Source organism: Fringilla coelebs (assembly GCF_963513975.1).
Source record: "Fringilla coelebs genome assembly, chromosome: 8".
NCBI classification, from domain to species: Eukaryota; Metazoa; Chordata; class Aves; order Passeriformes; family Fringillidae; genus Fringilla; species Fringilla coelebs.
The window spans coordinates 22,875,365-22,897,939 of record NC_140066.1 but is presented as its reverse complement, the minus strand read 5'-3'; the positions used below and the strand labels follow the sequence as shown (position 1 = coordinate 22,897,939).

Genomic DNA, 22,575 nt, shown 5'->3' with positions numbered 1-22,575 from the left:
ATAAGAAAATAATAATAATGAAAGCGATCAGGATCTGCTGCCATCGATTACCTGTGAGAGGGAACATGGTCCCCTGTGTGCCACATGAGGCTGGGAGAGGGGCTGCTCCCAGGGGATGCTGCGTGGCCCTGCCTGATGTAAGCTTTCCCTGTCGTGAGCAGGGGCACCTGTCTGTGGGGGATGATTGGACCTATTCTAGTCTGAGCCCCTGGGGCTGTTCCGGGACCCACACTGGGCACTCAGGAAGGTCCGAGTATTTCAGGGTATCCCAGACCTCAGGCATCGCCGGTCCCAGCCTCGTAACTGCACCTAAGGAGGGACAAGGGGCTTGGCCCAGCCCCATTCACGGATGCCGCGTGCGATGCCTCAGTGGCACCTTGCCAGGGTGGCCCCTGACCGGTCCCCTGTCCCTCGGCAGCTTCACAGTCCAGGGGGAGCTGCAGAAGCCGCTCTGGCTCCCGGCTGCCCGGTCCCGGCACGGGCAGGTAGTGCGTACGCCATGGGACGTTCCTCTCCCCGGGTCTTCTCCGGTACCCACCCCATGAAGCTGGCTGGGAAACGGCCGGTTGGAAATCGCATCGGAGAGCTTCGGCTCGGTAGCAAGGAGGTCCTGGAGAGGGGAGCGGGCAGAGACCCGCTGCCCATCGGCCAAACTAACCAGGGCTGCCGCACCGGCTCGCCCAAAGCCTTCCTAGCGCGGCGTCCCCAGGTCTGCCCGCCGGCTCACAGCGAGCACCACGGCTCCCGCCCGGTGTGTGGCACTGAACCGTGACGGGACACCGACGGCAGCCTCAGGTTGGGCCGGCCACCCGTGGGCGGGAGCGGGGGTCGCTCTCCCTGCGTCCACCACCGTCCCAGCCACGGAGCCTCCTTCCTGCGGCTGCCGGCCGCTGCCGGGGAAGGACGGCCGGCCGCGGTGCCGCGCGGATCACGGTGCGTCCCGGCGGCGGCGGCAGCGGCCCGTGTGCCCACGGCCGCGGGGGAGGAGCGGCGGCGGGGGCGCGGCGGGGCGGGGCGGGCGCGGGGCCGCGCTGCAGGTCCCGCACTACAGGTCCCGGCGCTCCCCACGGCGGGGCGGGCTCGGCGCGGCGGAAGCGGCGGCGCGGCGCGGAGCGACGGGGGACCCGGCGCGGCCACGGGTAACGGCGGCGGCCTGGCGGGCGGCACGGCCCGGCACGGCCCGGCACGGCGGGGCGCTCGGTACCGGGGCACAGCGGCCCGGGGTGCGCACCCTGCCCGCTCCCGGCGCTGCCCCGCTCTCCCTCACCCTGGTGTCCCAGCCCTGATCCTTACTCCCCGTCGCAGCCCCGATCCTTGTCCTCTGTCCCATCCCTGTCCCCCAGCCCTGCTCCCCTCGCCCTGTCCAAGCCCTGATCCCCACCTGAAGTCCGCCCTCTCCCGTCCGCTGGCAGGCAGCCCCCGGGATTCCCGGATAAGGGCACACTGCAGACCCCATCACTGTCCCCACCGCCCAGAGTCACAGGGCCATGTGTCAGCCCTTGAGTGCAGGGGAGCTGCACGGGTTCCTGGGTGCAAGCAGGTGTCTGCTGCTCACACGTGCTGGACACTGCTTTTCATGGCAGACTGCAGGCCCCTGGCATCCTCGTGTATCCTTCACATCACCTGCGAGGTTCTGTGTGCTGCCTGCTGGGGCCCATAGCTGTGACCAGATACGCCTCTTGCACATTTTAGGGTGGTCATCCCAGTCGCTTGCTTTCTGGTGTAAGTGCACTGTAGGGCTCTGGGCCTTGCTTTTCAGGCTGCTCTCGCTCCCTGAGTAGCTACTTTGGGTTATTTTAACTTCATTTTCCCAGGCTAGGTCTTGCTTTGTTTCCTGCTTACATTTCTTGGATCCTTTCAACAGTGTCTTCTCTGTATGGTGTTTACAACTGCTCACTGCTCAGTATCATCTAATGACAATTCATTATTCAAGTATAAGTTTGAGAGATGCTGTAACACGAGTTAGCTGAAGTTCAGCTAAGTTGGTTCTTGCTTGCTTCATCAAAAAACTTTGCCCAGTGATTCTTCTGAAATAACTCTGGGCAAGCCAGTGTCCATCATTCATTGTGCAGGTATGCTGGTTCCTTTAACTGCCAGTTTTGTTCTGCACTGGGCATAGGAACAGGGTTTATCCTCTTCTCAGCTCTGGTTGTGTTGTCCTTTCTTGCAGAGAAAATCAGTGCCTTGTTTGCTCTACCCATTGCTCAGGCCCTGGTTTCTCCTTGGCACTGTGTGTCAGCAGGTTAATAGGTTCATCTCTGCACTGGCCAGGCTGGCCAGGTGACTGTGTCTGAGTGGACATGCTGTTTTTGCTTTTGCTGCAGCTGTTTTTGCAAGGCCTCTGCCTCATTTGCATTTTTCTGTTTAAAAACAGTGATTTTCCCCTTTTGAGTCATCTTTATTTTTGAGACATCATTAATTTTCTCTCCCTCCTTGTTTATTAATAGACCTTTTCACTTTTGTGCTGATTCTGCCTGGTTATATTTGTGAAGTCCTTTGTATTCCCCTTAGCATTCTGGCTGTTAACTCCTTCTGCTGGTTTGTTGTCCCTTCCCTCTCCTGTGCCCCCCTGCAGCTGTGAGGGGACACTATTGACTTTCAAATCATCTTCCTGTCTGGAATGTTCCCCTTCTCTTGTTCCAGGTATCTCCTAAGAGCATCTATTCCAGGTGTCTCCTAAGAGTATTGCAAGTGAAAGGCACGATTGAAATCTCAGTGCCTTTGACGTTTTTGCCACCTCCTCACACAGGCAGGGTTGTGTGGCTGCTGGAAAGCCCTTTCTCCAGGCAGCAGGGGACAGGATGCCTTAAAGAGCTGCAGATGCAGCTCTTTGCTCTTTGAGTGCTTTGCTTTGTACCAGTGGCTGTGTTCATGCCTTTGCTCTGTCTCCATCAGGTATCCAGGTCCTTTCCTGGCCCTGTTGCCTGCTGTTGAGCCAGGTGGCCTGGGCTGGAGCTCTGCTGAGAGCAGGAGAGGTGCAGGGTAGCCAAAACCTCTGACAGTCCTTGTTTGGGCTGCCAGGGGCTGGTGTTGTGCAGTTGGTAAGTGTGCCATGGCACGTGCCTGGCATGGGATGAGTCCTGCAAGTGGCAGGTTCCCCAGTGGAGCTGTTTAGAATCTCCTTGTACCTGCCTTTTTATTAATCTTGTTATTGTAGTTATTTTTTTCCCCTTCAGAGAGCCCAATCTGCTGCAGGCTGTAAAGAGTGACATTGTGGTGTGCGAGCCGCATGCCAAGGCTGCGTGAGGTCCCCCAAGGCTCCTGGTCCCCCAGTATTGCCATCCCTGTTCACTGTCAAGGCTTTAAGGTTATCTACTCTATTGATGGGAATATGGATTGAGTGGAATTAGAAACCTCGAAGGCTAAAAATACAGCTCCCTGCCAGGAAATGCGGCAGCCTGCTGAGAGGGTGCTGTGTGGCACCGAGACTTCTCCAGGAGCTGGCGTGTTCCACACGAACACCACAGCCCAGCATCCATGCCTGTTGCCAGCTTCCCTGAGCAGGACTGTGGCTAGCTTGCTCTTGTTTGTAGGGTCCTTCCCTCGACAGGACAGGGAGAGAAATCAGGCAGAGAACGCTGCCCATGTGTGGTGCAGATGTTCACTAGAGGAGGAGCACAGGCTGGCACCTGACCGGGCAGCTCGCTGAGACCTCACAAATGCATACCATGAGCACAAGCTCCCCATGAGCAGGGTGTTCCTGGGAACAGTGTGAGAGGAGCCTGTGCCTTCAGGGAGCTCTGTCTGCCTCCTGGCTGATGATCCATCATCCTCCTGGCCATGCTGGGCTATGTTGTGCTGGGCTGGTGGGCTTTACGTGGCAGACAGTTGGGCAGCACTCCCATCACCACTTTTGCCATGGTGCCATGGCCTTTCCCTGCTTGGTGCCAGAGCGCTGAGTTGTTTTGCTAGGCAGGTCCATAGAACAAGACAGTATCTGGGGCAGCATAGGCCTTTTTGGGGATGCACTGCTCGTTGCTGCCTGTCTTTGTGGGGCAAGCTTGGTCCCAGACTCTGGTAGTAGTAGGGTTGCCCTGCCTAGTGTAGTGTGAATGAGACCCAAAGCTAGGGCCATTGCTCTGCCTCCCAGAGCATGAAATTAGTTGGTGCTGACCCGTGGCTGTGGCATTAATGAAGTGTTTGATAGGCTGGGGGCAGGAGCTGTGCTGCTCTGTGGGGAAAAACAAAGCTCTGTGGCCTCCCTGCCAGTGTGGGTCATCTACCACCTTGCTGTGCTCCTTCCCAGGCTGCAGGAAGCAGCTCTTCCCCAGCAGTGTGTGGCAGGCAGAGGCAAAGCTGTGCAGGGAGAGGATGCTCCCAGCGCCAGCCGTCTGGCTAATGTTGCACCATCTGCTTTGGAGGGTGAGGCAAGGTGAATGGCAAGTTTTTGAGGAGCCCATAAATCCTATGTGCAAAGGCTCTTGGAGGTGACATGGGATCTGCATGGAGCAATGCTGCTTCTGGCGCTCCCCGTGCTCGAAATTGTCAGGAAGGAGAGCCTGGGGAGATCACTCACCCCCACTAGACATTCAATGACCTGGGACTCTTGGGCTTGGCTGGGAAGAGTCCTTCAGCAGAACATGTTTTCGTGCAGTTGGAAGCTGTCTGTGGTTGGAAGTGGTGGTGCCAGGGGGGCTTCCAGTGCCCCCTCCCCTCTGGTACTCGGGCTGCCACTCGGTGAGAAAATGTATAATGCTTCAGTGTTGAAAAATGACTAATCCAGGCCTTGGAAGGTTTGTAGGATACATTCCTTTCTTGCGGTCGATAAAGATAAAGGGGATCGTTCTGCCAGCAAAATTAGTGTATCAAAGAGGGGGGGAAAAATGACAAGAGCTACGGAGACAGAAAAATGGTTGGGGCAGCCCTGGGATGGTGCTCAGCATCACCACAGCACCTGTGCCTGCACCTCCTGTTCCTGCCCACCTTCGCAGCGTGAGTTGCAGGCACAGGCACCGTGGTCACGCTAGGGGTACTGCCCTGCTGGGCTTTTCCAGTGGTTTCCAGGGAGCCATGAGAGACTCATCCGTCATGCCAAGGCAATGGTCTGTCCATCCATCACAGAGGGGATGATTCCGTGTGGCACGGGCAGCCCCAGCCACTTTCCAGCCAGTGGTTGGCCTCCCCTCGCCTTCCCGGCACCACCGCTGGCTGTTGGTGAGGGGCCACGGGGAGCGTTCGCGCCTCGGTCAGGGGCTGTGTGCAGGGGAGGCTAATGTACCGGAGGTGCCTCGGAAATGAGAGCCTTGGATGGGTTCCTGGCCCTATTGATCTGCCGGCAGTTTATGCATCCTGACATTCATAATCTCGGTCGGCGCTGATGGTCCAGATTAATGGGCCCAGGGGCTGTCCATCCGTCACTTCACATTAATTACTGAAGAGGTGTTTTTCCAGTGATTTACCTGACAGCGGCCTGTGATGAATCCCCCTAAACGGACTGGGCAGTGATTAATCATGGAGCCCCAGCCCAGCCCCATTCTGCCTTCCCCTCAACCACAGTGCAGCCCCCCGCACCATCCGTCTCCATAAACCCTGTCTGATGCATATTTATAGGGGCAGGGGGGCCTGCCCGCTTGTGGTGTGCCTGCTTCTGCCAAAGATGATGAAAAATAAATCTCTGTTGGGATGGGGCAGCAGGTGAGCAGGGCTGCATCATGCCATGGTCCTGCGCCAGGGTATCCCTGTGCTGGGGTTTGCTTTCTGTTGTTCTGTGGCTGCCTCAGGCTTCTCTGTGGTTTTTGATGGCTGAGTAGTGCATGATCTCGGTGTTCTGCCTCAGCTGCAGACACTGGTCCCTCCCTTGGGCTCAAGGGTCCCAGGTAGCAGCTGCCAGAGCGGGGAGGCGCCCCGTGATTCTGTCAGGATTTCTCTGCTTCCCCCAAGCCGGATGCGCCCCACCAAAGGCTGTAGGGCTGTGGGGTGCTCCAGCCCCCAAACCCTGTCTGCAGATACGCTGCTGTGGGGCCGTGTTGGGGCTCCACAGTCGATCACTGTGTGCCAGTTGCAGAGGGAGGAGGGCTGGGTGCTGGGACCCCGAGTCAGTGACCTGGGCAGGGGCTGCCCACAGTGCACTCAGCTGTGGGGTGTTGGGCTGCGGGCGGGACAGTGACGCTGTTCTCTCTTGGCAGGCAGGCTGGCACCATGCAGCAGGAGGCGGAGGACGGCCGGGCGCGCCGCAGGAAGCCCGACATGGCCCTCTACGTGCCCAAAGCACGGCGGGAGAGAGAGGCACAGGCGGCAGGTGACACACGGGGGGCTGGGCACCGCCGGGAGCCCGAGAACCACCGCCTGCTGCAGGACCCTGCCTGGGCCGCTGGCGAGGGGCAGAGGCGAGGCCCCCGAGCCAGAACACAGGCAGGCAGAGCGGCAAGGAGGGAGATCAAGGTGGATGCCGGCCCAAAGGAGCTGCAGACAGCCTCTGCCAGGCACAGCCATAGGACGAGAGGCAGCTGCCCTATTGCACTGGAAAGCCTGGAGGCATCACCCAGCGTGTGTGAGCCATGCCCAGATCCAGCTGTTGCTCAGCATGGGGACAGGCGGGACAAAGCATCTCACCAAGAACCCGGAGAGCTCAGCCACAACCACAGGGTGATAAGGACTGAGCCTGACCCTCCATCCACACAGAATGCCCAGGCTGGGGCTGTGAAGGCTACCCCTGAGCCTGGGAATGACCCCACTAGCCCGACACCCGCTGCTAGCCCAACACTGGTTTGTCAAACAGGCCTGAGTGGCATGTTGGAGCACTTGGGGGACAGCACCCTAGATCCAGCTGGGGACCTCTCCCAAAGCCTGGGAGAGTCTGTCCTGCAGTCAGCAGGGGTGGGCAGTCATGGCAGCGTTCCCCAGTTGGTGGGGGAGACAGTGGATCTGAAAGCCTGGGAGGAAGAGAGGGAGGAGGAGAGGTCTCTCCTGGCAGAGCAGAGCGAGGGTTGTGCCACTGCGGTGCCAGAGGAAGAGGAGACGTGGGGAGGCAGAGCTGAGGTTCCTGGGGAGAGCACCTTGTATTCCCCAGGAGCCAGCTGTGAACCTGTGTTCCTGAGGGGCAGCATGGGTGATGTTCCAGTGCTCCCAGAGGGGAGCACTCCACAGCAGGGCATGGGCAGCCCATCCCAGCTCCCACCTGCCATGGAGGAGAGCACTGCTGGTGATGGGGAGCCCAGAGGGGAGGGTGACCTGGTGCCTGCTGTAGTGGAAGCAGGCAGCGCTTCTGCCTGCACAGATAGCAGTGCTGGATCTGAGAGCAGCCCGTGGGAGGGAGCGCCTCTGGAAAGCTGTGAGCCTCCAGTGCCCCTAGAGCAGCTGTGCCATGGCATGGAGGGAATCTCACCTGCGTCCTGGGCCAAGGAGCCAGATGAGGATGTGGGCTCACTGCAGAAGCACCAGGAGGCTGAGAAAGAAGAGAGAGGTCTCCACAGCAGCTCCCCTACGGAAAGACAGACCAGTGCCAGTGCTGAAACCCTGAGCCAGACCAGCCCAGACGCTGAGGAGAGCTGGGATGTGCTGTTCAACGATGATGGGGACTGCCTGGACCCACGCCTGCTGGAGGAGGTACTTCCTGCAAGCCAGTGTTTGTGGGGATTGGCAGGGTCGGTGACTGGTGCCTGCTGGGATGAGGGGGATGTGTTCCTGTGTTCTCTGGGGTGCGTGCACAGGGTGGGTGGGCTGCACCCAGGGCATGGTCAGCCTAGCTGGCTGTGCTGCCTGCTCTTAGAGCCAGCCTTCCCCCATGCTGCCAAAACACCTGGGATCTCCATCTTCCCCATCTGTCCCATCCCATCCGGCGTTGCTGGGGAAGGCTGGGATGATCATCCCTCTGTAGTACATAAAATGTGCCCAGTAAAACCTGCTGAAGTGCTGTAAACTGCAACTGTACCCTCATGAAACCAGGGCTGGTGCTAAAGAAAGGGGCTGAGTTGTATGGGATCCCATTGAAACAGCAACAAGATGTTTCCTTGAAACTATGGCTTCTTAATCAGCTGTGGCTCATTGCCATTCTCTCCTGCACACATGCTGCTGAATTTACTACAGTTGGCTGCTTAGTGCCAGGACCCACACCATTTTGTTGCCATTCACGAGGGAAGCTCAGTTCCTGCAGCAAGGCTGGATATCCCTTATTGCATTTTAAATCAGTAGCATCAAACTGGTAATTTTCCTGAAGAAACAAACAACACTAATATTGTTACATCCAGCGTCTGCATACCCCTGGCTGGAAGCAGGGTGTGAAGTGATGGGTGGTGCCTTGATAACAGCATCTACGAAGGGATCAGGTTAACTCAAGAGCACTCTTACTGAGGGGCACAGATCCCACTTTGTCTGCAAGGCCTTGCTTGGGCTGATGCGTCCTCTTGGAGCCTGGCACGGTGCTGAGACAGTGGGACCCAGAGGGCTCGCATTTGGGGGATGTGGAAGAGCGTTGGGTATTCCCATCCTTGCGTGGCTGTGCTCCCCTGAGCCACTGTCCCTCACCCTCTAGACTGGAGATTGTGGTGAGTGCTGGTGCGAGGAGGACAGCAGTGCTGCTCTGAGACAGCTGGTGCAGGTAGCATTGGCTTTCTGTGGGCTGATGCCATGGGCATAGCTTTGTCCTTGGGGGAGGAAGGTCAGGGAGGATCCCTGCACCCTGTGGTGCATAGGATGCTGTGGGTGGGCAAGGTCGTGCTGTACAGTACAGATTCTCACTCCAAGGAGTATCTGTATTGGCTCCCCTACACACAAGCTCTGAGACAAGTTTGAGCTTTCCAGGGAGCTCCCCAAAATGGATGAACAAGAACCTGAAATAGGGCTTTATCAAAAGTTGCCGTCTTTGTCCCCTGCAGATTCCTACATGTTGCCTTGGGCTTCCTGAGCCCTCCAAGCTCCCAGCTGGTGGATGTAGCTGCTTGGGGAGGGCACAGGCTCTTGGGAAGATGGAGCTGTTGTTAATTAACATAAAGAACAAGAAAATTAGTAACGTCTTCCTCGAAACCGAATCCTTATGCAATGCAGATAGCTGGCAGAGAGCAAGATTTATGACGTTCTGTGTGGAGGAGAGATTTCTGATAGCGGATGGTTCTTTAATCTAGCAGGAAAAAAACACCGTAGTGAGCATCACTGGCTGGAAGCTGAAACCAGACAAATTCAGAGTAGAAATCAGTTAGAACACAGAGTAATTAAGCACTGCGACCGTTTCCTTGCAGGCTCTGTGGACTCTCCATCAGGCGGTGCGGCATGGCAGGGGCCGCGATGCGTGCGTGCCCGGGGCTGTGGTGTAAGCCAGCAGCCACAGATGCCCCTGACCTGCTCTGGCAGGAGTGTGTCTTCAGAGAGCAGTGAGATGTGATGGACAGGCGTCATTTTCCCTGTCATCTGTCTGTCCATCCGTAGTGAACCCTCCCCAGGATGCCAGCCAGGGCTGGGGGTCGCCCCCGCTCTCTGCCGTGCCCCAGGGCTGGGGAGCTGCTGGCACGCTGTGTGCTAGGCTGGCAGTGCTGGGGGACCTGTTGAGCCGTGCCTGCCGCGTGGCTGGGCCCTGCTGCCAGACGGCTCCTGTCCTTCCTGCCCCGCCACACTTGGTGATTTGTGAAGGTCAAGGGCTGCTCCGGCACTCTGTGCTCCTGCTCTCTAATCATCTTCCCGCTGCCTGGCACTACCCGAGTGCTCTGCTCCCTCAAGCAGCACCGCAGGGCTCTATCCTGCCTGGGAATGGTTCCCTTGCTTCCCGCGAGCAGGCGCAGGGTGCCTGATGAGTGTGCTGCCTGCACGGGGGTGATGGCAGGGCAGGAGGCTCTGCTGGCAGCGCTGGCTCATCCCGCAAGCTCCATAACTCAGCTCTACCCTCCGCCGGCATCCAGCGGCTATGGCAGCACCCCCTTACCTGCTGTGAATCCATCTTCCCCATAAAATTGTCGGAATGAGCACTTTTTATCGACTGAGCTGGCTGGGATTTATGGACTCTAACCTTGCAGTCGTGGTGTGCTCTGCTATGATCGCTTAGGGGATCGGGGTGGGAACCCGCCTGAGTTATGTATCCATTTCTTGGCATCACGCCAGCCCCACGCTCCAGGGGGAACAGGGGAGCTGACCGTGCCTTTGGACTGCACCTGGCCTGGGGTTCAGCTGAAGCAGGGCAGTGAATCCCCTTGGCCACTGGCACGGTGTGGTTTGGAAAGCAAGGGTTCAGCAAGCGATGCAGGGTGGCCCACTGGGCAGAACATGGTGCAGGGTGACCGGCTGGCACTGGCAGTGCCATGGGACAGGGAAATAGGGGCTGGCTGCACCCTTGTGCTGTGGCAGCGGGAGGCTGCTGCCCGTGTTTTGAAATAAAGGCTGTAAAATGTGCATGGTAGAAAAGCTCTACAGCCGTCATCTTTTAGGGCTGGAGAAAGTGCCCCGCTGTGAGGTACTAAAGGTGCACAACCCATTTTATCAATAAGAAGGTTGAGAAAGGACTTGATTAACATTAGTAAGTGCTGTGATGGGGAGGAGACCGGGGACTGAGCGTTCTTTAATCCGGTGGAGAGGCAGAACAAGAACTGCCAGCTGGAAAGTGAAGTCAGGCAAATTCAAATGAGAAATAAAACATAAATGTCTAGGTGCACAGGTGATTAACCAGCAGAACTTGCTCCTCGGTGGAGCACTGTCTTTTTCATCTTGGCATCTGGGGTGCTGATAGGCTGCTCCAGTGCATGTGCTGCAGCCAGGGCGTGCTGAGCCTGGTGCTTCCATGTAGCAGAGAGACATCAATCTTTCCTCCTGGTGTGACTATCCTCCTCCTTGTTCTTCCCCTAAGGTATTTCAGGTCATCACATCATTGTGGAAGGAGGCATGTGCTTAGAGATGCATGTGCTATTTCATCCCTGCCATTCCTACCACATCCCTGACCTGGCCACCGAGCGTGGCAAGTGAAGGGATGCTGGTAATGGGAAAAGCAAGTGCCTGGTGTGAGAATCCTGGCGTAATTCTCAAAGTCATGAATCCATCTGCAGTGCTGGGGTGGGGTGCAGGGGCCTGGACAACTTTCTGGGGAGCACTTGCCATGGGTTGGGAGCTGCTGTGAGGCAGGTTGGCATGGGTTGCTCAGTGCTGTGCCTCTCCTACTGCTGCAGCTCTCAGGGGGTGAGAAGCACCAGGAGAGCCAGCAGTCACCCCGCTTCAACTACTATCGGGCTGAACCTGCTGCTCCAGACATCAGCGACGATGAGCTGCCCCACGTCATCGAGATCTACGACTTCCCCTCGGATTTCCGCACCGAGGATCTGATGCGTGTCTTCTGCAGCTATCAGTGAGTCTGCCAGCACTCTGTCCCTGGTGCTGGGGTTCCCTGCCTAGGCTCTGCTCCGCATGGCTGCCCATCAGGTGCCCATGCCTCGCTGACCTGCCCTCTCTTTGGCAGGAAAAAAGGCTTTGATATTAAATGGGTGGATGATACGCACGCCCTGGGCATCTTCTCCAGCCCCATAACAGGTACTGCTCCTGGTTCAGCTGGGGATGGGCAGAGAGGAGGCATCCCTCTCCCACAGCCAGATGCTGGGCGTGGGGCTGACCCTGCACGTGGACATGCTGCTCTCTTCCTGCAGCACGCGATGCCCTCAGCACCAAGCACCTGATGGTGAAGACGCGCCCGCTGTCCCAGGGCACCCGCGCCTCCAAAGCCAAAGCCAGGGCGTTTGCTGGTGAGTGGTGCAGCCCTGTGCCAGCTTGTGCCATCGTGCTTGTGCTGCAACATCATCCTGATCGCTGGGGAGGGTTGGGACAGCCAGTATGGCTCCACAGCTGTGCCGGCTGCCCTGTCCCTCCCAGAATGCCCCAGTAATGTCCCCCATCTTCACAGAGTACTTGCAGCCAGCCAAGGAGCGCCCTGAAACATCAGCTGTCCTGGCCAGGCGGCTGGTGATTGGTGCCCTGGGGGTACGGAGCAAGCAGACACCAGCCCAGCGAGATGCAGAGCGGAAGAAGTTGCAGGAAGCTCAAGGTGAGTTTTGGGTACCTGGAGGGGCTGCAGGATAGGGGGGCCTTCCTCATGCATGCTCTGTCTCACAGGGTGCTGGGTGAGAGGGGGTTGCAGCAGGGTGGACTCCAGCCACTCCCACAGGGAGGTGGGATGGTAGGGATGTGGCATTGACCCTCTTGTCTCTGCAGAGAGGAAGCGCCTGGAGAACAAGCAGCGGGAGGATGCCTGGGAGGGCCGGGACTGAGCCAGGAGGCTGCACTTTAGCCCAGGTCCCTCTCTGCAGGCAGGCAGAGCACTCTGCATCTCAGAGCTGGGACAGATTCTGCACTGCGTCCAGAAGCACTGGGCTGCTTCACCGAGAGGGCTGAGCAGCATGCAGGCTGGTTGGTGCTGTGGGGATGCTGTTGCTGTCAGGCAGCACTGCCCACCCTGCCCAGGGCAGAACCCCCAAGGCTGCCAGCCACAGCAGGAGCAGCAGCAGGATGCAGGGAGTTCAGCAGAGAGCATGGGGGGCTGTGTGGGGTGGCCCTGGCCACCTGGAAGGGCCTTATGAGTGAGAGTTTCTGTCCTTTATTTTGCTAATAAATGCCATTTATTTTATTTGCTTGCCTGGGTGGTGGCTCCCCGTTCCCTTCATACCGGGGGAGGGTGTGCGTGCCGGGGGCAGCTGCGCATGGTCTGTGGGGATGTCCACCCCTCCCAGGTGCTGGGTGTCCCCTGCGGGTGTGGGGGATGTGCAGGCAGGAGGGGTCGGGCAGGACGGCAGGCAGGAATGTGCTGGCAGCAGCCCTGTTTACTTCCGCGGAGCAGCTGCAGCCCTGAACAGCGGGGCCCTTGTCAGAGCATGGGCAGGGCCGTGTTCCCGGCCCCACATGGGGCTCTGATGTGGCCACGCTGCCAGCCATGGCAGGCTGGGGGCTTCCTGCCCTGCCCCCGGGTGGAGGCTGGCACCTGGGACCTGCCTTTGGCTCTGCTTTGCATCATCTCTCAGCACCTGAAAAACAGCCCTGTGTGCCCCAGCACTCCCACCCTGTAGCTCTGCAGACTCTGAGGTTTCAGGGCCTTTCACAGGAGGTGAGGGACGGGGACGATGCTTTTCTACCACCACTACCAGCAGTTGTATGCTTTTGGTCGCTGAAGTGCTCATGTGGCTGCCCTGTGTCCCCTGGCTGTCCCCCAGCTTGGCAGCAGCGGAGCTGGTCATGACCCCGTGGTGGTGGCTGCCTGCCCCTGCACCATCCGGCAGCGCTGCCAGCTGGGAGCCATCTCGGCTGCCGTTCCCGGATGCTCGTGGCTTGGCCGGTGGAAATTCCAGGGAGCAAAGCTGCTCTCATGTGGAAAACATCTTGCCGGCCATCCGGCATCCCTCAAAGCCCCAGCCTGGCCGGGTGAGCCTCCACCAGCACGTGCCTTGCCACGGTCTCTGGCCTCGGGCCCCTCCAGTGCATCACCGTGTTCCCAGCAGCAACTCCACGTGCAGGGACCATCACGTGTGGGTGCAGCCTGACTTGTCCTGGGCTGAGGTGGGTGCTGGCAGCCCCCCACCCTGGGCTGGTGCCTGCCAGCGAGGCAGGAATGGACACAGGTGTGCAAGGAGAGGGGTGGCACTGCCCCGTGGCTGGCGATCTGGGGAACAGACAGTACAGAGTGTGTTGGTGACATTCCCTTTTATTTCCTGTTGTAAGAAAAAAAGATAGAAACCACGGGAGGTGAGAAACAGAGAGCAAGGGCACAGTGTTCCCTGTGTCCCCACACTGTGTCTTGGAGGGACAGAGTGGCCCTACCACAGCTCCCATGTCTGGGAAGCTGCCAGGACAGCCTGGGAAAGCCCAGCATGTCAGCTGCATACACTGTGGCTGCTGGGCTGGCTGCCAGCCCATGCTGCCACAGAGCTGGCTGGGTCTTTTTGCATGCACAGGGTTAGCCAGTTCAGGGCCATGGGGACCACTGATGGCAAGCCAGAGCTGCTTGATGCCAGCCACGTGCAGACAGCCAGGGAGTTGGTGGCCGTGGGTGGCACAGAGGGAACACTGCCTAGCTGGGGACACATTGCCTAGACCAAGTTGTTCCCAGCTGGGGACTGGTTTCATGATCCTAATAAGAAAGAGTGCAGGGAAAGGAGGAGGTGATGGTGAGATTGATCAAGGAGTAGCCCCTCTTCCACAGCACAGCACCCTGCTCCCAACTCTTTATTGAAGACAGGACTGGTGCACGGGTGGCTGGGGACTGTCCTGAGTCCGCTGGAGCATGGGGGGCTGGGCAGGCTGAGGTAGTTGTCCTGGGGGCCCTGGGGCTGTGGAGGTGAGGCCTGCTGCAGTACTTGGGCCACTCTTTCAAATCCCACTGGCAGCGCGGGACTGGGCACCCCCAGGCACTCCCCGCCAGCCCTGGCGCTCATCTCCCTCCTCTGCAGCAGCATCAATAAATACAGAAGTCTGCAAGTCCCTGAGCTCAGTCGGGTGCTGCCAGGGCACAGGGGCTGGCGCGCAGGAGCCGGACTCTCCCGTGGGACCACGCCAAGGCCAGGGGTTCACACGAGGTTGTTGGCCAGGCGCTCCCGTCTCTCCAGATCGCTCACCACGTCGGCACCGTAGGCATCACCTGGGGAGAGCGATGTTGTGGGGGTAGGTGTGCGTGTGGGGGCACAAGAAACCTGTGGCACCCCAAACCTCATCACTTCCCTCACCCTGCCTGCCATAGCCCCTGGGCTCCCGTCCCTCCTTACTTGTGTGGCAGCCGTGCATCCAGACACGCTGCCCATCATACTTGCACTGGCACCTCATCACGTTGTTGGAGAAGTCCGACTCAGCCACCTCGTGCTTGGGGTTCACGACCACCTGGGGAGGGCAAGGGGCAGGGCTGGGAGCACCTCTGCTATGCCCTGACCAGGCAGGGCTGTGGCACGCACAGCAGGGTACTGAGCAGCACCCTGATGTGCAGGGTGAGGGATGCTGTTGTGCTCATGGAGGGGACTCTCCAGCCCTGAGATCTGGTAGCTTGGTGTCCCCCACCCCTCCATCCCCGTACCTGGAAGGTGTAGCTGCCTGGTGGCACATCGGTGATGTCAATCCACTGGCAGTCGATGTCATGGCGGTAGGTGTCCCAGCACCCCACACTCACCCCCTGCTCACCAAAGTTGGCACAGGCAAAGCGTCGCTGAAGACCTGCAGCAAGGAGGAAGGTGAGGGAGGCACAGACAGAGCCCCTTTGGGGGGCAGAACTGGGCCACTGTCAGCTCTGCAGCTGGCACCTACCTTCGGGGCAGTTGGTGTCTTCCAGGCAAAAGCTGGCCTTGTGCCCCTCGGCCACCTTGGAGCCATTGAGCGTCAGCAGATCATAGTGGGTAAAGACCTCGATGCTGTGGAAGTGTCTGTGGGGACAGGGGCTGAGCACAGGACCAGTGCCCGGCCAAGGAGCACATGGCTGGCCCAGGCAACCAACCCCGGCAGAACTTCCGGCAGGGCAGCACCCAGGGACTCAGCAAATTACAGCCCTGAAGCCAAATAAAGCTGTAATGACAGTGCTGGCTCAGACGCTGTTAATTACCCCGGGTGGGACAGCCTCTTGGGGACGGGTGCTACCATGCCCTGCCTGGCCCAAGGAGAGGGCAGCTCCCTACCAGCCCCTGCCTATGGGACACTCACCGGTGGCACTGGTGCCAAGTCCAGGCATGACGCCCCATCCTCGGTCGGAAATCGGCTCTTCCCAGGTTGTGGATCTGGGAGGAGAAGCGCAGAAGGCGGCGGTGGCCATAGGGCCACTGCATGTTGTCAGCAGAGCGGGAGAGGCAGCGCTCCTCATGGGCACAGTACAGCATCCCCAGGGGTCGGTCCTCCAGGTAGGCTGTCTCCTGCACCAGCTGGGCGTTCATCACCAGGTCTGGGGCATCTGGCATGGAGGGGATCAGCAGGGATGGAGAAGGTCATCCCCACCCTGCATAGAACCCCCTACTCTCCTACAGGAGAAGGGGGGTGCCCCCTCCCAGCAGTACCCCATGGGCTCCTGCTACTCACGGGCAGTGCAGGTGACCCCTGCTGAGAAGCGTCCCCCGCCGCTGGGGCAGTGGACAGGGCCATGGTGCTGGCACTGCTGGAGGGCCAGCTCGGTGCCGGCACAGCGCACCCCGCTCATCACAACCTGGCTGGCATCGGGGCTGCCTGCCCAGTACCATGTCTCCTGAACAGAGGAAGAGCACAGTGCTTGGACCAGCCCTTGCCAACTCCCACCTGCCTCCCCTGCCTCCTCTCCTGGCCCAACACTGCCACCACAGCCCCCACTGTCCCATCCCAGAGCCCCTGGACACACCATGCCCATGCTATCTGCATGACCCCTGCAGTTCTGGCCCCAGGCTGGTACCCCGCTCACCTGGAGGGCATGGCTGGCAAAGCCCAACCCCAGCTGCCTGCAGACCACCATGGCCTCATTCAGGCCCCACTGCGCACCACACACTGCACCCCACTGCAGCTGCCCCTGCACGGGCACCAGCACCTCCACCACGCCTTCCTCGGGGTTGCGGCCCCCGGCCAGCCGCACCTGTTGGCAGAGAGGGACAGAACTGGAACGTGGCACAGACCGTCAGCTCTCCCACCCCACGCTGCAATGGGACAAGCAGCCCCACAACATCCAGCTGAACATCTCCCTCATCTTCCTCTTCCTCCTTTCCTCTCTAAAGACCAATTTTGCCACCAGACCACCCTGCAGAGCCCCATCAGGATGCTGCTCTGTGTCCTCCCATCCCCTGGGTCACCCCAGGGCTGCTCTGAGCAGCCACACTGGGCATAGAGCTTGGGGAGCAGGGACTGTGCAATGGGGCTGGGGTTCAACAGGCTCTGGGAAGGAGGCAGGGACTCACCTGGCTCTTGAAGTCCATGTAGGGCATGTGGCAGCGGACGGCAGCGTCGGCCTCATGCCGACACCCATTCTGCTCAGCATCCTGGAAGCGACACTCCCCCAGGGAGCGCTCATGGCCAGTGCACTGTACATTGCTCATATGGATGGGCCCTAGACCTAAAGCACAGGAAGGGTCAGTGCTCCCTGCTCCATGACCATCCTGGAGCAGGATCCTCATCCTCCTTCCCCTGGTCTGGACATTCTCTATGGGAATGAGGCTGCTCATGGCAGGAGCAGACAGGGTAGCCTCATCCCAGGGGAGGCTGGAGCTGCGTGAGCATCCCAGGATTCTCCAGCAGAACACATTAAACCAGTTGATTTCCCCATCATACCCCTCCAAGCCCAAAGGTTTCCCAAGCCCATGCTGTAACACCTGCCTCACCTTGTCCCATCCGGGCTCCCACCAGGGCCTGTTTCGCCGTCCCATAGCCCAGCTGCCGGCACACCACGCTGGCTGCAGCCAGGTCCCACTGCTTGTCACACACGGTGCCCCACTGCCCGTGGCGCAGCACCTCCACCCGGCCCTCACCAACGTGGGTGCCCGCCCGCAGCCGCACCGGGAGCACCTGGGTACAGAGAGCAGCAGTCAGCAACCCCAGGACACAGCCAGCGCCCTCCTCACGTGCAAATGGGGTGGCCGAGTGCTGCTCAGCCCTGGGACTCTCTGCTGGTGGGAGACGCTGTGGAACTCTGCAAGGGCTCACCTTTCCTGAGGCGGTCTTGTTCTTGCCCTTGCCCTTCTGGAAGGCAGGGCCAGGGAGACAGCTGACGATGGCGTGCATGCCGTGGGGGCAGGCGTGCTGGCGGGGAGCTGGTGGGGCCATCTGCATAGGACAGCGGGCCAGGTGGGGCTCTGAGCCCTGACACCGCACCTTGTGCACCCAGAAGCTGTTCTTCTGGCTGAGGGTCTTCAGGCTGCCAAGGGAGAGGAGCAGGGCCAGGGTCAGCTCGGGTGCCAGAGACTCTCTCCCTCCCAATGCTCATGCTGGGTGCCCATTCCAGGTGCCCTGCCCACCATGCACAGTGCTGAGTCCTACCTGGAGTTGGGGTCCTTCAGCTTCCTGTTCCAGAGCTTTCTGTGGGTGTACAGAGACAGGAGATGAGGGAGCATGCTGACACTGCCCAACTCTGAACCCCCTGCCCCAATATTTCTGCCCTCCCTGGCAGGAGATGGAGACCCCAGGGTACGTCATATTCTCTCCCCACCGGCAATTACTGTGCCAATCCCGTCTGTACCATGTGTCCCAGTGGGACTGTGCAACTCCTGGCACCCGTAGGGGCTCATTATAGGCTGTATTTATAGTTCCAGGCTGAGACAGGGTGGGAGGGACCAAGGGACACTTGTCTTTCCTCTCCTTTGTCCCACACTTTGCCAGCCATGACGGTGACCATCCCCAAAGACCTCTGGATGCTGCTGAGCCCAACTCTGACCCTTGTGAAAGGCCCAAGAAGGGGATCCAGGCATGGCCAGGCCATACCAGCACCTCGCACACCCACCCATATGTGCAGCCCTCCTCTGACCACTCCTCCAGTCTCTGGTCCCCACAGTGTGCCCAGCCTGGCACCTGCCCCTCGTGCCCAGGAGCAGCTCATGTCTCCTGCATCCCTACCGGTAGAAGCTGGTGTTGAGGTGCTTCTCCCGGGGGAAGCCCAGCATCCCGCAGACCACGCGGCTGTTGTTCCTGGTCCAGTTGGCATCACACACCTGCCTCCAGCGCCCGTTGTGCTTCACCTCCACAGCACCCTCCATCACTGGCATGCTCAGCTTGGCCCGTGCCAGGATGGGCTTGAGCCGCACCTCCTCCAGGGTTAGTCCCAACACCTGCCACAGTGGGCATGGGGTGGGCCTGGGGCTCCAGCCTCAGGGGCAGAGCATTCAGAAAAGGGGCCAGGGGAAGGGTTAGTGGGACCTGCTCCAGTCGCCCTGGGGTACCCTGCTGGCCACAGGCGAACGCCACGGGTTCCCACTCACCTCTCCCAGGTGACCAGAGGTGGTAGCCTGGGGGGAGTTGCCAGGCAGGCGCTGTCCTGAGCACACCACACCAGCATCCTCACCATGGTGGCAGTCACTGATGCCCCAGCCATTGTGGGCACACTCTGCCAGGGAGCCTTCGCTGCCCCCACATCGCACGTTGTCCAGCCAGATGGGGCCTGGGGACACAGCATCACAGGCCCCATGCAGTGTGTCCCGCCAGCTGTCTGCACCCACAGCCCTGTGGGGAGGCTCCCACAGCCAGCGGGAAGCACGCTGCCCTTTCGGGACCCCCAGCCCCCATCCCCCTACCTTCCCCTTGGCCGTAGGTGGCACTGTGGGTCCAGGTGATGGCTGCCGTGTAACCCAGCTGTCGGCAGGCCACGGTGGCCGCATGGAAGTCGAAGCCGTCATCGCACACGGTGCCCCAGCGCCCCTGGTACAGCACCTCCAGCCGGCCCTCTCCAGCTGGCCCCCGTGGTCCCCCCAGCCGCAGCTGCACCAGGGCCAGCTCTTGCCTGCTGGGGGCCACCCAGCACAGCACCAGCACCAGCAGAACGTGACTTGCACCAGTTGGCATCACCATCATCGTTCTGTGAGTGGGATGCCTGGGGACAGACCAACAATGAGTCCTTGGGGACCATGGCAGAGTGGGAGTGCAGCTGCAGCCCCAGGAGCTGTGCAATGTGCCCCAGGAGCTGGGCAATGGTGGAGGGATATCATGCCTTCTTGCATGGTGGTGACACCCCTGTCCCTGTGCTGTGGGGGATGCATGGGCTGGTCCCTGCCATATTCACAGCATACCCCAGCCCTACACCCTTCACCAGGTCACCCAGCTCTGGCATAGTCCTCCTGGGCACTGACAGCCACAGGCAGCCCCACCAGCATTGCCCTGTGCTCTTGTTGCTTCCTGTCTGCCCCATATTTTGGGGCATGGGTGAGGGCCCCACAGAGCCCCCTTTCCTCCTCCATCTGGAATCTCTACTGAACACCAGGATTCCTGCCCATCTTGCCCACAGCCCGGTCCCCGTCACCTCACCTCTTCCCCTGCATCCTCATTCAGAGCATTGGTGGGATTGCTGACCCTCTTCCAGGTACCCAGACCTCCCCTCCCGGGGCCGCCTCTGGCACTCACCCTGGCAAGGGATGGTGCTGCCGGACCGACAGCGGTGCGGGGCAGGCGGTGCCGAGGGACACGGTGGTGGCGAGGGGACGCAGCGGTAGCGCTGGCAGCAGTGGATCCCGCAGCTCCTGCCTCCCGCTGGGCACCGCCTGCAGCCGCTTTTATGGTGCGGCGGGGTGGGCCGACCCGAGGGGGCCCCCCGCCCCCCCGCCTCTGGTCTGGAGTCCAGCCCTGCTCCCAGCCCACCCCCGGCCCTACTCTGCCTCACTGCACACTGGGGCAAACCTGTTCCTGTCCCAAACCCTGTCCTTTCCCCAGCCGGGAGGATCTGAGCCCGGATAGTCCCTACCTTCTGTGAGGCTGGACCTCCCCCGAGTCCAGATTCCCTCGGTCAGGGATGCTCCCCTCGCGGGGCTGTCCCGCAGCCAGGCACAGCACGGACTTTCTGGAGATGACGAACTGCTATGCCGGGGACACCCCGTGCAGCTTCCCACTCACGCACTGGTTCAAGTGGGTACATGGGCATAGGATGCCTGGAGGTGCTGCAGTGGCGCCGGCACTCGGGGGGCACAGGGACCACGGCGGGGTATGGGATGGTACCGTGAACCTGGAGCACAGTTCTCCCAGGGCTCAGGGCATCACCTGTGCCATCCATAAACCAGGCTGGCTGTGAGGGTCCTCAGGCTCAGCCCCGCTCCGTGGGACGTGGGGACTGGTGATGTGCCCCCACCCCCCCCGCCCCGACTTGCCCCGGGAGCAACCTCCGGCTTGGGGTGCCGCCAGTCCCCGGGGCACCCCGCTGCCCACACGCCCGCCGTGGGATGGGGATAAACAGGAAACCCAGTGCCCCGGCCGTGCCCAGGGACCGGCCAGGAATGTGCCGGTGGCCACCGGACTGTTTGTTTGGAGTCAAAGCAGCCGGATCCTGCCGGGAGGAGCCAGGATCAACACGGCCGGGAATAGCCCGTGAGCTCATCGCCACGTCTCGCAAGGAGCTCCAGCACCTCTGGGTGTGCAGGGATGTACAGCTCTGGATCCCCCTCGCAGGGCACTCTCATCCCAGCCCTCTGCCTTGGCCAGGATCGGGCAATGTCCTGAAGCTTCTGCTGCGATATGAATTGCTGGCCAGCCCCAGAATGGAGGCCACGGAAAGCCCTGGGGAAGGGCAGGGTTGGGGCCAGCAGTGGAGCCCGTGACTCATTCGTCTCGACGTTTTGGAGATCAATTGCTTAAGTGTGAAGCCAGGAGCCTCCCCCGAACTCCTCCCCCGGCAGATGCTGGCAGGGGTGCAGGCAGGCGGGTGCTGGGTCCCGCTCACAGCTCTGCCTCTGCTCCGGGGACAGCAAGAACAGAGAGCAAGAGAGAGGTGAGGGAGCTGGCGGGCTCTCCCTCCTCTGGGACCTGCCAGCCTCTTCTCGCAGCAGTACGGGCACCGTGTCCGGCTGCTCATGTGATCGTGGCGGGCTGGAGGTGTCCCCCTTTGCCCTGAGGTGTCAGCCAATGGGTCCCTCGTCTCCCTCGGGGCTCACTGGGTGCCAGCACCTGCAATCCCGGGCAGCCAGCAATGGCAGCAGCTAAAAATAGGCGGCCGGCAGCAGGGCAGCCCCGTGCGCGGGAAGCTGTGGGCGGCGGGCGGGCGTGCGGGGCTATTCTCAGAGGGCTGCGGGACTATTCCTGGCCGGTCAATATTGATTCAGCCAGCTCAGGTGCAGCAGCTCACCCTGTCAGCACCGTATTTAGGGCCCGGCAGGAGGCGAGGCGGGTGGCTGAATCGGGAGCATTGTCTGGCGGAGGAAGAGGGCAGGGAGAGGATGTGAGCTCTGTAATCTGCAGCCAGCGACTCCCGGCAGCAGCCCGGGTGAGGGGCACACCCCGGGCCTGCTGTGGCTGAGGAGTGGCCAGCACGGAACATCTGCCCTGGGGACGCAGGGACGGGGCCAGGACACGTGCAGGCAGCTTCCGGGAATAGGAACATGTGTGAGGCACGAGGGGCAGCTGCAGTCCTGGCTCCTGCGGTTTCTGAGCTGCTGGGCACGTGTCTGCTGTACACACAGCCGCCAAGAGCCGGGGGACTGAGGACAGCTGGGGATTTCAGGTACCCAAGCAGTATCCAGGCAGCTCCCTGCTTGTTCTAAGTACTTAGGATAGTCTGGATCTGCCCGGAGCTGGGGAACTCAATACAAACAGCCCTGCATGCACCTGAGTCTGCATCAATAAGCAGAGAAGAGGGTGAGGGGCTGTTCGTCCCTGTTCACTACTCTGAAAGGTCCCTGTCCTCTCTGACAGCTCCCCCAAAGCTGCATTACCAGCAAGTGTGGATAGTGCAGTAGGAGCTGCATGAGTTGCTCAAAAAACACAGTGAGAGTGCTCATGACAGAGCCCGGGCCAGGGTTTATTTCCAGGGGCACAGGCAGGGGCTGAGTAAGGCTTGCCATGGTCATGCAGGGTCCAGGAGCCAGGCTGGGTTGTGGCAGGCTGGGAGCAGCCATCTGTTCAAGGTGGCAGTAGCAGCTGGGAGCACAGGGGACCCTGCCAGCCTACACTCAGCTCTCAGGAGATGCTGTTGCCCTGAGGTGCTGGGGAATCAAGTTGGGGATGGGCAGGGCTCTGCATGGCATCAGTAGGGAATGCTGTTGTTGCAGCCCTGTGTTGGTGAAGTCAGTT

The 22,575-nt window shown here is 60.3% G+C and overlaps 2 protein-coding genes across 3 annotated transcripts; one reads left to right on the top strand and one right to left on the bottom strand.

The window, feature by feature from the left end:
• The first annotated feature begins 1,093 nt into the window (after positions 1–1,093).
• Positions 1,094–12,526, top strand: R3HCC1L (R3H domain and coiled-coil containing 1 like). 2 transcript variants are annotated; one of them, XM_084210348.1, is made up of 7 exons: positions 1,094–1,139; positions 6,130–7,545; positions 11,082–11,257; positions 11,369–11,439; positions 11,553–11,648; positions 11,807–11,947; positions 12,115–12,526. In XM_084210348.1, the coding sequence occupies exons 2-7, from the start codon at positions 6,139–6,141 to the stop codon at positions 12,168–12,170; spliced, it is 1,947 nt and encodes a 648-aa protein (XP_084066474.1). In that variant the 5' UTR covers positions 1,094–1,139; positions 6,130–6,138; the 3' UTR covers positions 12,171–12,526. The 2 variants fall into 2 exon arrangements, with proteins under 2 accessions (XP_084066474.1, XP_084066473.1); XM_084210347.1 differs by having other exon boundaries at positions 1,095–1,139; positions 6,126–7,545.
• Positions 12,527–14,456: 1,930 nt separating this feature from the next.
• On the bottom strand, positions 14,457–19,377 carry LOXL4 (lysyl oxidase like 4; the record flags this gene model as incomplete). The annotated part of the gene is made up of 14 exons (XM_084210162.1): positions 14,457–14,527; positions 14,652–14,763; positions 14,954–15,090; positions 15,181–15,296; positions 15,571–15,814; positions 15,940–16,102; positions 16,292–16,459; positions 16,779–16,933; positions 17,199–17,382; positions 17,521–17,731; positions 17,854–17,892; positions 18,427–18,638; positions 18,789–18,967; positions 19,101–19,377. The coding sequence occupies 14 exons, from the start codon at positions 19,375–19,377 to the stop codon at positions 14,457–14,459; spliced, it is 2,268 nt and encodes a 755-aa protein (XP_084066288.1).
• Between the last annotated feature and the right edge of the window lie 3,198 nt (positions 19,378–22,575).